This window comes from Mytilus trossulus, chromosome 7 (assembly GCF_036588685.1).
Source record: "Mytilus trossulus isolate FHL-02 chromosome 7, PNRI_Mtr1.1.1.hap1, whole genome shotgun sequence".
Taxonomy (NCBI): domain Eukaryota; kingdom Metazoa; phylum Mollusca; class Bivalvia; order Mytilida; family Mytilidae; genus Mytilus; species Mytilus trossulus.
Genome location: NC_086379.1, coordinates 64,670,877 through 64,687,499, shown reverse-complemented (window position 1 = coordinate 64,687,499; position 16,623 = coordinate 64,670,877). Strand labels below are relative to the sequence as shown.

The 16,623-nt window shown below is 30.9% G+C and overlaps 1 protein-coding gene across 3 annotated transcripts in view; it reads right to left on the bottom strand.

The window, feature by feature from the left end:
• The window catches only part of LOC134725572 (unconventional myosin-XV-like), a 132,001-nt gene that overhangs the window by 73,882 nt on the left and 41,496 nt on the right, over window positions 1–16,623 (bottom strand). For all 3 annotated transcript variants that reach the window (XM_063589505.1, XM_063589504.1, XM_063589506.1), the window contains 3 exons: window positions 14,747–14,821; window positions 7,241–7,441; window positions 4,966–5,029 (listed from right to left, as the gene is read on the bottom strand). In XM_063589505.1, coding sequence (XP_063445575.1) covers window positions 4,966–5,029; window positions 7,241–7,441; window positions 14,747–14,821 — 340 coding nt within the window. The remainder of the gene's footprint in view (window positions 1–4,965; window positions 5,030–7,240; window positions 7,442–14,746; window positions 14,822–16,623) is intronic.

The following is a 16,623-nucleotide window of genomic DNA, read 5'->3' as shown; positions in this document are numbered from 1 at the left end:
ATGTTTCATGCATGTTTAGGATGATATCCCTGGTCTAATTTTCTTGGCCCTAAAAAAATGGTGATGTGACAATGAAATCTACCATATGTTACATCTTTTTTATTTCTAGTTTTACTAAACAATATTAGAATTTTTCAACTAGGAAGTTTCGACTAAAATGAGATAAAGAAAATGCAGATGCATGGATTAATGAAATGCTAAAATAGGCTATACTGTAGAAGTTAAAAATGTCCATTATATTTCGATTTTTTACCGAAAATATCTTGTGTCACCATTTCACTTTTGACAAAAGGACTGTTATCAAAAGCTTAATCTGATTCATTAGAGTACAGATGAACTGTATTACTAGGCAGTGTATAAAAACAAAATATTATTGATAAATCTACATTTTGTCCATATTTTTAAAAAAAGTTAAACTTTATAAACTTAAGTAAACATTAAATAGTAGCTTAAGCACTTTAGCAAATAAGTCAAATGTTTCGTCCCAGTACAAACATATTACTTTGACGAGATTCTTTGATGAACTTTTTAAATATCTATAAAATTTGTTTACTTTTATACTTATTTCTGTTATCTTTTACCAAGCATAACAAGAAGCATAATAATTGCATCTTTAACTTTAAAAAAAAATCACCAAAAAAATATCCCGATGTAAAAAGATCTTAACGAATTATAAACATTAAAGACATTCTAGGTGTAAATGAATTGGTGTGCTATGATTTATTTGAGTAATAAAAATTGTCAACAAATAGACTTTCCTGACAACTGAAAAAAGTTTAAAAAAGAGTTCTTGCTCATTTACTGCACTTGCACAAAATAAATACTTCAAGATAGTTTCATAAGTGGACCAAAAAACCCTATGAATATATTTGTAAATAAAATATTTGTTAATAATATGGTATATAAATTGTATGTTACAACATATTTTCAATTAAGAGTTTGATTAACTGTCTATTGGAGTTGACAGCAAATCACTGTAGTTTTGTTAATCTAACAAAGAAAACCTTTTCTTGAGCAGTCATTGATAAATAGTTTCGTTTATTTTCAAATTCATTTAATACAATATTTAAACTTATATTGCCAACCTATATTTCATTCAAAAATATCATTTTATTTAAATTCTTTTGAATAATTTATCAAAATCTGAATTCAATTGAAAAGAATGGAATTGTTCAGGTTTTTCTAAAGGAGATGTCCACTTTATCAAATACTTTTAAATGGATAGTATTTAAGGTTTTAACATGACTTATATTCATGAATTCCAAATATTTATTATCAGGGACCAACCATTAAATTTTAATGAAGTTGGTTAAGCTTTTTCAACTTCATGCATGGCTAGAAAGTTATTTCATAAAAAATGAAAGAGGTATGTTTTGAAGAAGTTGATACTTGAATCTTGAAAGGGACTGGCTTGGAAGAACATCATTCATGTATTTCTTTGACATTTTTCAATTCTTTATATATCATTTTCTTTAAAATTCAGTGTCAGAATAAAAACATATACCACCCCCCTTTTTTCTCTATAATTTTTTTATTTTTTTCAGAAGCATCATCATTGTATATCTCAATTTTCTGATTTTGGTTGGACTAACATCTTTCAAGCATTCAATATGGATGTATGATAAAATGTTGAGCAAACAAATTATGAAATAATGGCCAAATTGCCTTGTTATCCTGAACATGTTTGAAATACTTTCCACTGGACATTCAAACAATAACAATATATCACATAACTTAAGGTTCCAAAAAGTCTACATTGCAAATGTATCCATAATCTTGAGCTTTTCCATTACATTTTTGTTTATATATATGACCAAAAGTGGCCACATGTATTTGATCTGGTTAAATGAACACCAAATGACATTTTTGATTTGATATACACTTTGTTGGGTAGGCCATGAAAATGATGAAGGAAAACGAATCATTGGTAAACATCATTGTAAATGTATGACTGAGCACTGAATGAATTAAAAAAATATTTCCAACTACGGTAGACTCAAACAACCCTTAATGGAATTACCCACCATAAATATGTTCAATTATGAATACATTATAACCTTATTGTTGATTTAATGGGGTTTTCAGTAAAAACTATTAGATAAACATAATAGATTGTGGTTGTATCTTACGATCAACAAACATGGTGTCAAATTTCACAGCCTTTAGGACAACAAGACATTTATACAAACAATTGGGGATATACATTTCACTATTATATATATTCTTTGGATGCTATTATTTTTTTCGAGGACAAGTAGTATTATTTTCCTATTTTATCAACCTTATTTGGGATGTTCATTCAGGGTTGTGCTGTATGAAAACTAATTATTTTGTACAGAAACTTTTAAGTGCAAGTAACTATATAAAGTTCTGTTATGAGAGAGAATTTTGCAATTTCATTCAAGAAAAATAAATAAAAGAATTATATTATGTCTTTATGACATACATATTTCTACTGACTATCATTTTGTAAGTGATAAATTAAACACGAATGCACATGATGTCGTGCTAAGAATGCCCACGTTCGTCATTTAAAGAACACGAAAACAGGAAGTAGATGTCTGACAGTTCTAGAAAAAGCACACAAGTACATCTTATCACTGTCAAGCTGAAAACCAAATATTAAATCATCTTGTATAGTTACGTATTTAAAATATGTGTGATGACAAATTTCAAGTCTATTAAAATATATTGATGAATGAAAAGTATTTCAAAACAGAAAGTATGAAACAGACTGATCTGTAAACAGAGGCGGATCCGAGCAAAAATTTGGTTGATTATATAGGGAATCACTGAAGCATGACTGGAGAGGGCCCCCCCTTAGGTCAGTCAGCGGGCCCGCCCCTAATGAAAAGTTCTGGATCTGCCATTGGTAAAGTGCTCACAGATTACAACTTATCACTGTTAAAGTGCTGACCAAAGTCATTCTGGTTAATTTGTTTCTGATTAAATGTGAAGATGAACATATGGACCGACAAGAAGCAATTTTGCTTAATCAACAATGTCTAGATCTGTGAACAGGAAGCTTTTTTTTTAATTATTATAATAAAACAAAACATGCCATAATGTTTTTAAACTAGTTATAAATTATAGAACTTTTTCCTTGTTCATAACTTTTAATAAATGGAGTCATTTATAGAAATTAAGGATCTCTTTAACAGGGAATTCTGTTATCTCTGGAAATCCATATATGTGAGTAAAGATATTTATTTACAGAATTCATCACTTAAGTTAATTATGTTCTTTAAATTAGACCAGCTCTCTTGCTTTGTTGAATTTAAAGGCTCTATATATTTTTTCTATAGATGTATTGATGAAATATAAATGAATTTCTAAACAACAAAACATATTTTACCAACTTTATCTTAATAAAATATTTCTTCATCAAAACATCATTGTTGGAATATTGAAATTTTTACAATTGAAATTAAAGCAATGGAAATTGATAATTTTAACAATTTTCCCAAAGCCCAACGACAAGAACCATATCAATGTATCTGTAGTGGTGGAATAAGGCTTATAAAAGCTACATTTACATATTTGACTCAAATCTTAACTTGAATAACTTATGAGACTTCAAGTTCAATTCACGTCTTTTCATAAAGACAGGTACACTGACAAGTTATTCAATTTAAAACATTCAAAACAATGAGAAGACACTATTGTCTATATTTCTAATTACTTCTGCTTCATTTAATTATTAAAATGGCTAATTACTGCCATGAACAGTCGGGACATTTCATTTGTTTTTAACCATTTATCAAGAGAGGCATTGATTTGTGGTCGACTTTTTAAAAACTTTTATAAAGTAGATTATGTTTATATACATATAGTTTTTTCATACATAGTAATTATCATTATTAGTTGTGACATATGACATAAAATTAATTATGCATGTTTACTTCCAAGCTTAGATTACAGAGAACTAGAGGCCTATATTAGCCTGTAGTACTTGGCAAAGTGTAAAAAATGACCATGTTAAACTTGATATAATGTAATGCCTTTGTATCTCCTTTCTTATATTCATAACCATACCGTGTGTTGTTTGTTTTTTGGGGTGTTTTTTTGGTGGAGGAGCTTATGTGGTATATTGTACTTTAATATATTTTGGATTGTTCTATTATCCCTTTTATGTGATCAAACTTTTTGCTGATAAATAAGCAGTGGTGACCATGTTTAATCATCACTGAGGCAATCTTGAGAATTTGTGTAGGTAGTTAAAAAATTATCATGTTCCAGCAATTCCCCAATTGACACAATTGTCAGTTTTCAGCAATTTCAGTACTTTTTTTTAATTATGTGTATGGTCAATTTACTTCTTATTTTCTACTTTGAATAACTGAAAATGTTTGAGCTGATCCACTCGACCAGAATATACAATTGTGTAAACAAGGTATCCTGAAGATTAATGTAGCCATTATAAAAATAGAAAGATGTGGTTTGATTGCCAATGAGCCCTCTGTCCATCAGAACAAAATACACAGAAGATAGCAACAATAGGTCACTGTAAGGCCTTCAACAATGAGCAAAAACAATGTTTGGTTTAAATTTGCAATGCAACTTCAGATAATGGTTAAGCTTAAACTGGAACCAGATGCAATTAATCTACCAATTTAAATCTATTCTGTTTCATGCTGCTACGGAACAGTTGAGTGAAAACTTTTTTTATAGAATCAATCTGAGGTGGAGTAAAAAGAACACAGATGACACTTACACCAGAATAAAACCAGATAAATCTTTTTTAACCTCTGACCTTGAAGGAATGGTTAATGTAAGAAAAACTTTTAGAAATCTGTAAAATACCTATTACCCATCATATTATCCTGCAGCAGGGATTTATTTCTATTCTTAACCAACAAAAGAATTGTTATTTTTTAAAAAGATAAGTTTATAATCTGCTGTTATTTAAATATAAATGACACTTTTGTAAGGATTGTTTGTGTGGCGAATTTAAAGTGTACCCACCTGAGTTACAATGCGTGACTTTTCAAGGAGATACTCGGATGTTCTAGCTCCAACCATTGAACCACTGTGAAAAAAAAAGATCAAAATAAGTAGGTTATTTTGGATTTAATACAAATATTAAACAATACAACATTTATTTGTAAGATTATTAGACAGGCCACACAGTTTGAAATGACGACCTCCATGTTTAATTATATACTGAATGCAGTATTTTGTAAGTTTGAAGCAATATTACAGTGACTTAGCAAGTTTTGCATAAATCTCATTAGGCACATCATGGTACCATTATGATACATAACTACCTATCTATTTTTGTATTCTTTGCTTTTATAATGTGTATTTCATAAAACTCACAAAACTATAAAATAAATGATACAGGTACTAATAGTTATTTGCACTTTTAACTATGTAACAAAACAAATTTGAAGGCCAAATAAAGATAAATAATTGGGAGTATCAATTTCTTATTATGATTTTTTTTATTTAAATCTTAATTTTACTTGCAGTATTATCTGGAAGGCATTATAAGTCAAAACTAGAAATCTAAATTAAATTCAAGTCAAAACTTATTTTTGGATTGGTCAATTGTTGCTTGCTGAATATCCAGTGGCAACTATTTCATACATATTCTAGAAGAGAACAAAGTAAAACTGAATACAATAGGTAAGAATTGAAAGGTGGGATGATAAGGTAGATGGCAGGGAATTTGAAATGCCACTGGAAATAAGGAGTATTTTGGATAACGACAGAAAATCTCCCTTGCAACAGGCCACCAACAGAACCTCAGTTCCCACATTGCTTCTTTAACATGCAGAGAGAGTGGCACTCATGTTGAACTATCAATCAATTTAATGTCCCTATTCTGACCAGAGAGACTTTTAATGTGACCGTCATACAAGGTTTAATCCATCATTTTTTACATAAGAAAATGCCTGCACCAATTCAGGAATATATATACGACAGTTGTTATCCATTCATTTGATGTGTTTGAGCTTTTGATTTTGCTACTTGATAATGGACTTTCCGTATTACATTTTTTTTAAAGAGGAAAACACCACTTTAGCAAAGCTTTTACTGCCAAAACGGAAGAAGCCCAAGGCCGAATATTTCTATACTGTAGTCAACCCTGGGGTTTTATTTTAGGAAGAAGGTAATTTAAACATTGAATTTAGTACTGCTGGTTTTTAATATTGCATTATTATAGTTTGGGTACAATTGCTGCAGTAAAGATTTTTGGTTCTTTAGTATGTTAGTATAAAGTTTTTGCTTAAAGTCAATTAGAATGTTTACAAATCATTTCATAGATTAAAACAGTTTGATAAATTATTGTATTGTTTAATTATTAATCAGTTATAGACTCTTATATTTACTATAATGTCAATGAAATGTTGAAACAAGAAAATAATTTTAGGGTCACAAACAGATTATACATGAGAAGAATGTACATATTTCTTGTTGATGTTTGTAACCTTACTTTATCAACAATAAATAAACTACTGATCTTCAATCTAGATATAAAATTTCAGTAACAAAGAAATGTTCTGATTGGTGTAACATGTCTAACAAGTTAGTTTATCTTACAAATATCTCAGTTGAGAATTTAGGGCTAATTTATGTCTAGTTTAAGGTGACATACGATTCCCTTGTAAACATTGTCTTCGAGGTAATTGTATATTTCCGAATTGTTTATAAAATGATTGTTTTAACACTGAATTAAATATGTCATGTCATTGTTTAAAACAATAAATACAACAGTACTTAACTATCTTGTTGTGTTAAGGAATAATTTAATATACACATGGTCTTTGTTTTAAATATTGTCCATTGTCTCTTTCAATCCATTTAATTTAAATATTGTGTGTAATTCATGAAATACATGTACAGGTCAATTTAGTTTCAACAAATAAATACCACAAAATATCAAAGATAGACCTTTTATTTCATTTTTTTTAATTTTAGAAACCTGTGATATACATACAACTATGTGAGATTAAAGATAAACTTCTGTCATTAGAATTTTTAAAAGAGATATAAAACAGAATGAGTTTGGTACACTGTAGATTAATTTATTTTCAAGGATACCGATATGTGCAGATTGAGGAAAAACTTTGAGTGGACATTTGATTTCGTGGTTTTGACTACATACTATAAAAAATTTGTACTTTCGTAAAAATTTGAATTCCTTGTTCATTGTGAAACATGAAATCCATAAAAATTTGTATCCCGTGAATTAAAATGAATACGCAGTAATATACCTGTTTGAAGTCATTTATACCTCTTAAAGAATACTTCGATGTATTTTCCAAATCTGCTTGAATTGTCATTGCGAATTGTCTTAGCATTTCCGAATGATTCTAAGAGTGGATTAGCTTCCAGGATCTGTTCAGTAATCAGATTGTTTCCATTCTTATTAACAGCAGCCAGATATTGCATCACTAACTTTGTTGCCTCTGTTTTACCAGAACCACTTTCTCCGCTGCAACATAAAAGTTAAAAAAGTTATAAAATCCTTTTCATTCAAAAATACATCAAAATACTGGGACAACAAATAAAATAGACAAAAGTGATCAAAAGTATATACTATCTTTCTAGAAAAAACATAGACAATGGCATTTTATTCCCAAAAGCTATGCAGCTTGTAGGAATATAAAATTTCATACACCAGATCTTAAGCAAGATGTTACTGATCCTACATTTCATATAAAGCAAACTTGAATTTAGGGACTAACTTTACTAGAAGCACTAGATGGGTAGTTGAGTAGTCATATTAATCCTGCACAATGTTTGAGTACATGTCTTAGGTCAGATATCTTGTTACTAGATGGGTAGTTGAGTAGTCATACTACTATATTAACCCTGCACAATGTTTGAGTACATGTCTTAGGTCAGATATCTTGTTACTATATGGGTAGTTGAGTAGTCATACTACTATATTAACCCTGCACAATGTTTGAGTACATGTCTTAGGTCAGATATCTTGTTACTAGATGGGTAGTTTAGTAGTCATACTACTATATTAACCCTGCACAATGTTTGAGTACATGTCTTAGGTCAGATATCTTGTTACTAGATGGGTAGTTGAGTAGTCATACTACTATATTAACCCTGCACAATGTTTGAGTACATGTCTTAGGTCAGATATCTTGTTACTATATGGGTAGTTGAGTAGTCATACTACTATATTAACCCTGCACAATGTTTGAGTACATGTCTTAGGTCAGATATCTTGTTACTAGATGGGTAGTTTAGTAGTCATACTACTATATTAACCCAGCACAATGTTTGAGTACATGTCTTAGGTCAGATATCTTGTTACTAGATGGGTAGTTGAGTAGTCATACTACTATATTAACCCTGCACAATGTTTGAGTACATGTCTTAGGTCAGATATCTTGTTACTAGATGGGTAGTTGAGTAGTCATACTACTATATTAACCCTGCACAATGTTTGAGTACATGTCTTAGGTCAGATATCTTGTTACTAGATGGGTAGTTTAGTAGTCATACTACTATATTAACCCTGCACAATGTTTGAGTACATGTCTTAGGTCAGATATCTTGTTATTAGATGGGTAGTTGAGTAGTCATACTACTATATTAACCCTTCACAATGTTTGAGTACATGTCTTAGGTCAGATATCTTGTTACTAGATGGGTAGTTGAGTAGTCATACTACTATATTAACCCTGCACAATGTTTGAGTACATGTCTTAGGTCAGATATCTTGTTACTACATGGGTAGTTTAGTAGTCATACTACTATATTAACCCTGCACAATGTTTGAGTACATGTCTTAGGTCAGATATCTTGTTACTAGATGGGTAGTTGAGTAGTCATACTACTATATTAACCCTGCACAATGTTTGAGTACATGTCTTAGGTCAGATATCTTGTTACTATATGGGTAGTTGAGTACTCATACTACTATATTAACCCTGCACAATGTTTGAGTACATGTCTTAGGTCATATATCTTGTTACTAGATGGGTAGTTGAGTAGTCATACTACTATATTAACCCTGCACAATGTTTGAGTACATGTCTAAGGTCAGATATCTTGTTACTATATGGGTAGTTTAGTAGTCATACTACTATATTAACCCTGCACAATGTTTGAGTACATGTCTTAGGTCAGATATCTTGTTACTGGATGGGTAGTTTAGTAGTCATACTACTATATTAACCCTGCACAATGTTTGAGTACATGTCTTAGGTCAGATATGTTGTTACTATATGGGTAGTTTAGTAGTCATACTACTATATTAACCCTGCACAATGTTTGAGTACATGTCTTAGGTCAGATATCTTGTTACTATATGGGTAGTTTAGTAGTCATACTACTATATTAACCCTGCACAATGTTTGAGTACATGTCTTAGGTCAGATATCTTGTTACTAGATGGGTAGTTTAGTAGTCATACTACTATATTAACCCTGCACAATGTTTGAGTACATGTCTTAGGTCAGATATCTTGTTACTAGATGGGTAGTTGAGTAGTCATACTACTATATTAACCCTGCACAATGTTTGAGTACATGTCTTAGGTCAGATATCTTGTTACTAGATGGGTAGTTGAGTAGTCATACTACTATATTAACCCTGCACAATGTTTGAGTACATGTCTTAGGTCAGATATCTTGTTACTAGATGGGTAGTTGAGTAGTCATACTACTATATTAACCCTGCACAATGTTTGAGTACATGTCTTAGGTCAGATATCTTGTTACTAGATGGGTAGTTTAGTAGTCATACTACTATATTAACCCTGCACAATGTTTGAGTACATGTCTTAGGTCAGATATCTTGTTACTATATGGGTAGTTGAGTAGTCATACTACTATATTAACCCTGCACAATGTTTGAGTACATGTCTTAGGTCATATATCTTGTTACTAGATGGGTAGTTTAGTAGTCATACTACTATATTAACCCTGCACAATGTTTGAGTACATGTCTTAGGTCAGATATCTTGTTACTAGATGGGTAGTTGAGTAGTCATACTACTATATTAACCCTGCACAATGTTTGAGTACATGTCTTAGGTCAGATATCTTGTTACTAGATGGGTAGTTGAGTAGTCATACTACTATATTAACCCTGCACAATGTTTTAGTACATGTCTTAGGTCAGATATCTTGTTACTAGATGGGTAGTTTAGTAGTCATACTACTATATTAACCCTGCACAATGTTTGAGTACATGTGTTAGGTCAGATATCTTGTTACTAGATGGGTAGTTGAGTAGTCATACTACTATATTAACCCTGCACAATGTTTGAGTACATGTCTTAGGTCAGATATCTTGTTATTAGATGGGTAGTTGAGTAGTCATACTACTATATTAACCCTGCACAATGTTTGAGTACATGTCTTAGGTCAGATATCTTGTTACTAGATGGGTAGTTGAGTAGTCATACTACTATATTAACCCTGCACAATGTTTGAGTACATGTCTTAGGTCAGATATCTTGTTTCTATATGGGTAGTTGAGTAGTCATACTACTATATTAACCCTGCACAATGTTTGAGTACATGTCTTAGGTCAGATTATCTTGTTACTAGATGGGTAGTTTAGTAGTCATACTACTATATTAACCCTGCACAATGTTTGAGTACATGTCTTAGGTCAGATATCTTGTTACTAGATGGGTAGTTGAGTAGTCATACTACTAAATTAACCCTGCACAATGTTTGAGTACATGTCTTAGGTCAGATATCTTGTTACTAAATGGGTAGTTGAGTAGTCATACTACTATATTAACCCTGCACAATGTTTGAGTACATGTCTTAGGTCAGATATCTTGTTACTAGATGGGTAGTTGAGTAGTCATACTACTATATTAACCCTGCACAATGTTTGAGTACATGTCTTAGGTCAGATATCTTGTTACTAGATGGGTAGTTTAGTAGTCATACTACTATATTAACCCTGCACAATGTTTGAGTACATGTCTTAGGTCAGATATCTTGTTACTATATGGGTAGTTGAGTAGTCATACTACTATATTAACCCTGCACAATGTTTGAGTACATGTCTTAGGTCATATATCTTGTAACTAGATGGGTAGTTCAGTAGTCATACTACTATATTAACCCTGCACAATGTTTGAGTACATGTCTTAGGTCAGATATCTTGTTACTAGATGGGTAGTTGAGTAGTCATACTACTATTTTAACCCTGCACAATGTTTGAGTACATGTCTTAGGTCAGATATCTTGTTACTATATGGGTAGTTGAGTAGTCATACTACTATATTAACCCTGCACAATGTTTGAGTACATGTCTTAGGTCAGATATCTTGTTACTAGATGGGTAGTTTAGTAGTCATACTACTATATTAACCCTGCACAATGTTTGAGTACATGTCTAAGGTCAGATATCTTGTTACTATATGGGTAGTTTAGTAGTCATACTACTATATTAACCCTGCACAATGTTTGAGTACATGTCTTAGGTCAGATATCTTGTTACTAGATGGGTAGTTTAGTAGTCATACTACTATATTAACCCTGCACAATGTTTGAGTACATGTCTTAGGTCAGATATCTTGTTACTAGATGGGTAGTTTAGTAGTCATACTACTATATTAAACCTGCACAATGTTTGAGTACATGTCTTAGGTCAGATATCTTGTTACTAGATGGGTAGTTGAGTAGTCATACTACTATATTAACCCTGCACAATGTTTGAGTACATGTCTTAGGTCAGATATCTTGTTACTAGATGGGTAGTTGAGTAGTCATACTACTATATTAACCCTGCACAATGTTTGAGTACATGTCTTAGGTCAGATATCTTGTTATTAGATGGGTAGTTGAGTAGTCATACTACTATATTAACCCTGCACAATGTTTGAGTACATGTCTTAGGTCAGATATCTTGTTACTAGATGGGTAGTTGAGTAGTCATACTACTATATTAACCCTGCACAATGTTTGAGTACATGTCTTAGGTCAGATATCTTGTTATTAGATGGGTAGTTGAGTAGTAATACTACTATATTAACCCTGCACAATGTTTGAGTACGTGTCTTAGGTCAGATATCTTGTTACTAGATGGGTAGTTGAGTAGTCATACTACTATATTAACCCTGCACAATGTTTGAGTACATGTCTTAGGTCAGATATCTTGTTATTAGATGGGTAGTTGAGTAGTCATACTACTATATTAACCCTGCACAATGTTTGAGTACATGTCTAAGGTCAGATATCTTGTTACTAGATGGGTAGTTGAGTAGTCATACTACTATATTAACCCTGCACAATGTTTGAGTACATGTCTTAGGTCAGATATCTTGTTACTAGATGTGTAGTTTAGTAGTCATACTACTATATTAACCCTGCACAATGTTTGAGTACATGTCTTAGGTCAGATATCTTGTTACTAGATGGGTAGTTTAGTAGTCATACTACTATATTAACCCTGCACAATGTTTGAGTACATGTCTTAGGTCAGATATCTTGTTACTAGATGGGTAGTTGAGTAGTCATACTACTATATTAACCCTGCACAATGTTTGAGTACATGTCTTAGGTCAGATATCTTGTTACTAGATGGGTAGTTGAGTAGTCATACTACTATATTAACCCTGCACAATGTTTGAGTACATGTCTTAGGTCAGATATCTTGTTATTAGATGGGTAGTTGAGTAGTCATACTACTATATTAACCCTGCACAATGTTTGAGTACATGTCTAAGGTCAGATATCTTGTTACTAGATGGGTAGTTGAGTAGTCATACTACTATATTAACCCTGCACAATGTTTGAGTACATGTCTTAGGTCAGATATCTTGTTACTAGATGGGTAGTTGAGTAGTCATACTACTATATTAACCCTGCACAATGTTTGAGTACATGTCTTAGGTCATATATCTTGTTATTTCACTACTATATTAACCCTGCACAATGTTCATATACATAAATTAAATGGAGAATGTGTCCAAGGAACACAGATAATGCACTTGTTGCATATAAATTATAAAGGGACATAACTCAAGAATGGTTAAAGTGACGCAACCCAATTTAATCTTGATCGGTGTAATAAGCTTTGTGTATAAGTTTGATATCATTTATATAAAAAATTAATTAAATCAAATTAATGTACTAAAAGAAAAGAAAACTTGATTTTTTTTTGTGTAGGTTTCAAATCTTCAAAGGCATTTTTAATGATGAATATTTCATCATGCAGCACAGACCAAGATGCTTTGTTAGATATATAAGAATAGGTACATATTCCATATTGCTTACTTTTCTTCATTTATAAGGTTTGACAGAATTATATATCTATGAATATTATGCAATAACTGCAATAGCATTATACTTATGGAAATTACAAGGGAAGATTAAACTTCTCACGAATCTTACTATCATCAGTAAAATGTCAAATCAAAAAGTTACATGTATATAATTGTAAATTGGTAAAGTTTGATGAAAGATAGATTACAGTAATGAGATTGATATTTTTGTTTTGATAGGAAGTTGTCAAAGACGTTCATTAAAATATTCTAAAGTTCAAGATCTGAGTATTAATACACTGTTTAAAAAAATAATCCTTTAAATGGATATCATGTTGTGTCAACAGAGAAATTTTTAAATGTTTCTTTTATGCCTCTGGAAGTCTGCCAATGTTTTAAAAACCTCAAAATATCAACAATTAATCAATAGAGCTTAGAAATAACTTAGCAGACTTCTTTTCCTTTAAGAAGTTTCTCTTCGACAAAGAACCATCTCGTTACAATTTAATACCTTAAATGTATATATTAAACCATGCAATCAAAGTATAGCTATCTTATTCTTCTGAATGAAATTCAGATTAACCATTTTGGAGCCATTAAACACCAAATGCCTTATCTTGTACCAAAATCAATTTAAAGGCAGACAAACATATTGTACAGTTTAATATGGTTTTATCGTGCCTTAAATTAATAGTAAATCCCTGAATCAAATCAAATAAGTTGGCGTAATTATACTTCATTGAAAGTTTTGTTGCAACACAATTATACAATAATGTGTATCAAGATTGCTCACATACAAAGGATAAGCAACAATAGAAAGATTGTATCAGAGCAGTATTATTTAATAAAACACCTTTTATACAATATTGCATTGGGAGGACCACCTACTGAATTCTATGTCAATGCCAATATCTAACATTATGGCATTGAAGCTTTCTTGGTATCTAAAATGCACAGAAAATTTCTAAAGCATTCCTATATGTATGAATCTATTTGATCTTAAAGAATAACTTTGCATAAAAAATATAACCTTTCAATTTCAAAGACTTAATTTTAACCCCAATAAGTTCAAGTAAATTTAATAAAACTGACACACAAATGTTCTTATTTAACTTGGTTTGAAAACAAGTACACAAGACCAACTGATAGATATTTACACTTGTGATCTACATACACTCAAATGTTAAAACAGTTCTAATTTATCTGACAGAGATCCAATTTTGTAAATCTTATGTTTCAACCTTGACTTTCATTTTTTCATGAAATGATCATTTCAAGACCATAACGAAAATGATACTAAATATGTCATCATCAAATATTAATGGAATCAAAGTCTTTAGTGCCCTTTTTTCTGTTTATATCACTAATTTGGGCCCAAAGAACAATTAACTGAAATTAAAATTGGTCAAACAGAACCAAAATTATTATTGAAACCATGTTGTTTATAGTCTATGAAAATCCAATGCAATTGTACACCTCCTTAACAAAATATGAAGATGCATAGTTTGAAGATCGTAGGTGTGACCCATATATTATGAGATTTACCTGATAACAATAACTTGGTTCTCCACGTCCTTCATCATCTTACTGTAGGATGTACTACCAATGGCAAAAAGATGTCTGAAAAATACAAATTTATATCTATTCAGCTATGATTTTTCGTAAATGTTGAACATTTGGTTCAAAAGACAACATATGGAAACAACAATTCTCCACACAAAAACTCAGAACAACTGTTTGGTTTTATTTCGACAGAATGACTGAAATGAGGAACACAAATGCCCTCAAGATACCTAAAACCAGTTACAGATCTAAATATTTAATTTTTAGGAATTGGCAATAAAGAAAATCTAAGTTGGAGGTAAATAAAGAGCAGAAGTCTTGTAAGAAGAACACAGCATATCTGATTTTGGCCTGTGACATAGTACTACACAGAATCCACAAATAATCATCTAAAATATCAGCAAACACTTAGTAGGCTCAAAATTTTCTTACAAAAATATGCATCTCAATTTGCTATGGATTATAGAAAGTGTTTTAAAGCAATAAAATATGACTCAAACATTTAAGGTAAACAAAGACAGGTGTAAGTGGACACCTGGAGTGACAGGTACAAATTTACAAACATTTTACAAGAACTAAAAAAATGATGAAAAATTGCTAAGTTATTGTATATAAAAATCGTAAATAAGTTTTATTTATGGTTTTTAAATGTCAAATGCCCGAGTAGTTAATAAAAAGACTTTTAAAGTGATTTCTTCAAGATATCAACATGACATTGGGATCTACAAGGAATTTTGTAATAAATTCTTTTCAGGTGAAAAAACATCAGAAATCAGATTGTTTGTCTAATGAAATTTTGTGTTGCTAAGCTATGCTGATCTTAAATAGACAGTAAGATGAAATCTATCCATATAAACATTTATCAAAAACCATCAGTTCTTATTTGGCTAACTTTATAAATAAACCCTTTATACATCTCTGCAAATAATACTTTGATGTTCGGATTTCATTGTCTATTCTTATGCAGCAGATTTATTTATGACTGTAGTGTAGACAAGATCGCATTAACATTTCTAATCAGTATTTTCTTGATGTGAGAAGATTACCTCAAGAAAGTTTAGTTGTTGTTCATATTGCAGCTAGAAGCAATGGTGCAAATGTTATACTTAGATGTTTTAAAAGGACATGCTGCTAAATAAAAATCCTTAAAACTTAATTGTTACTAAAAAAAAACCTCTAAATATTTTTGATTTTGTTCCAACTTCACTATTGGCTATCATCTCATGGTAAAGTTTTCGTGAATAGAATAAAATCGCCAAAATAAATTCTGCCAATTTAAAAGTGCTTTGCAAAGGTAAAGATAAAAGTTTTGAATCAGCCTAAATAATAGCTGCAAAGTATTTTGTATACCTTATTTAATGAAAATTATGAAATTTTACCACCGAGATAATAGACTGCTATACGGTAGTAGGAGAACTACTTAAATCACTCTTGCACTGAGACTATGGTGCTCTAAATACTATTCAATAAATTCTATAAGTCAGCTTCGGATGCACAACAATCTTAAACCACTATATTTGTCTACAATGTTTACAAAAAGATTCGCTAACTGATAATTATTATATTAGAGATACATGTTTTACTGTTGATCAAGACTTCATGCAATTTTAAATAGCTTATATATTTGTTGACTATATAATGATCATTGTAAACAGTTGACATCTATGTGACTTTTAGTTTTAAGTATCTTTGGGTTGCTCTCTAGTTGACTTATATCCGAAGTTTCCTTTTATTCATAATATTAAGTAAACTAGAAAATACTTCACAAATTTAAAAAGTAAAAAGACCAGGCAGTGAGATTTTTTAATTTTTATAATCATTTAGCATTATATGAGGTGTACCATACTTTTATGATTCAT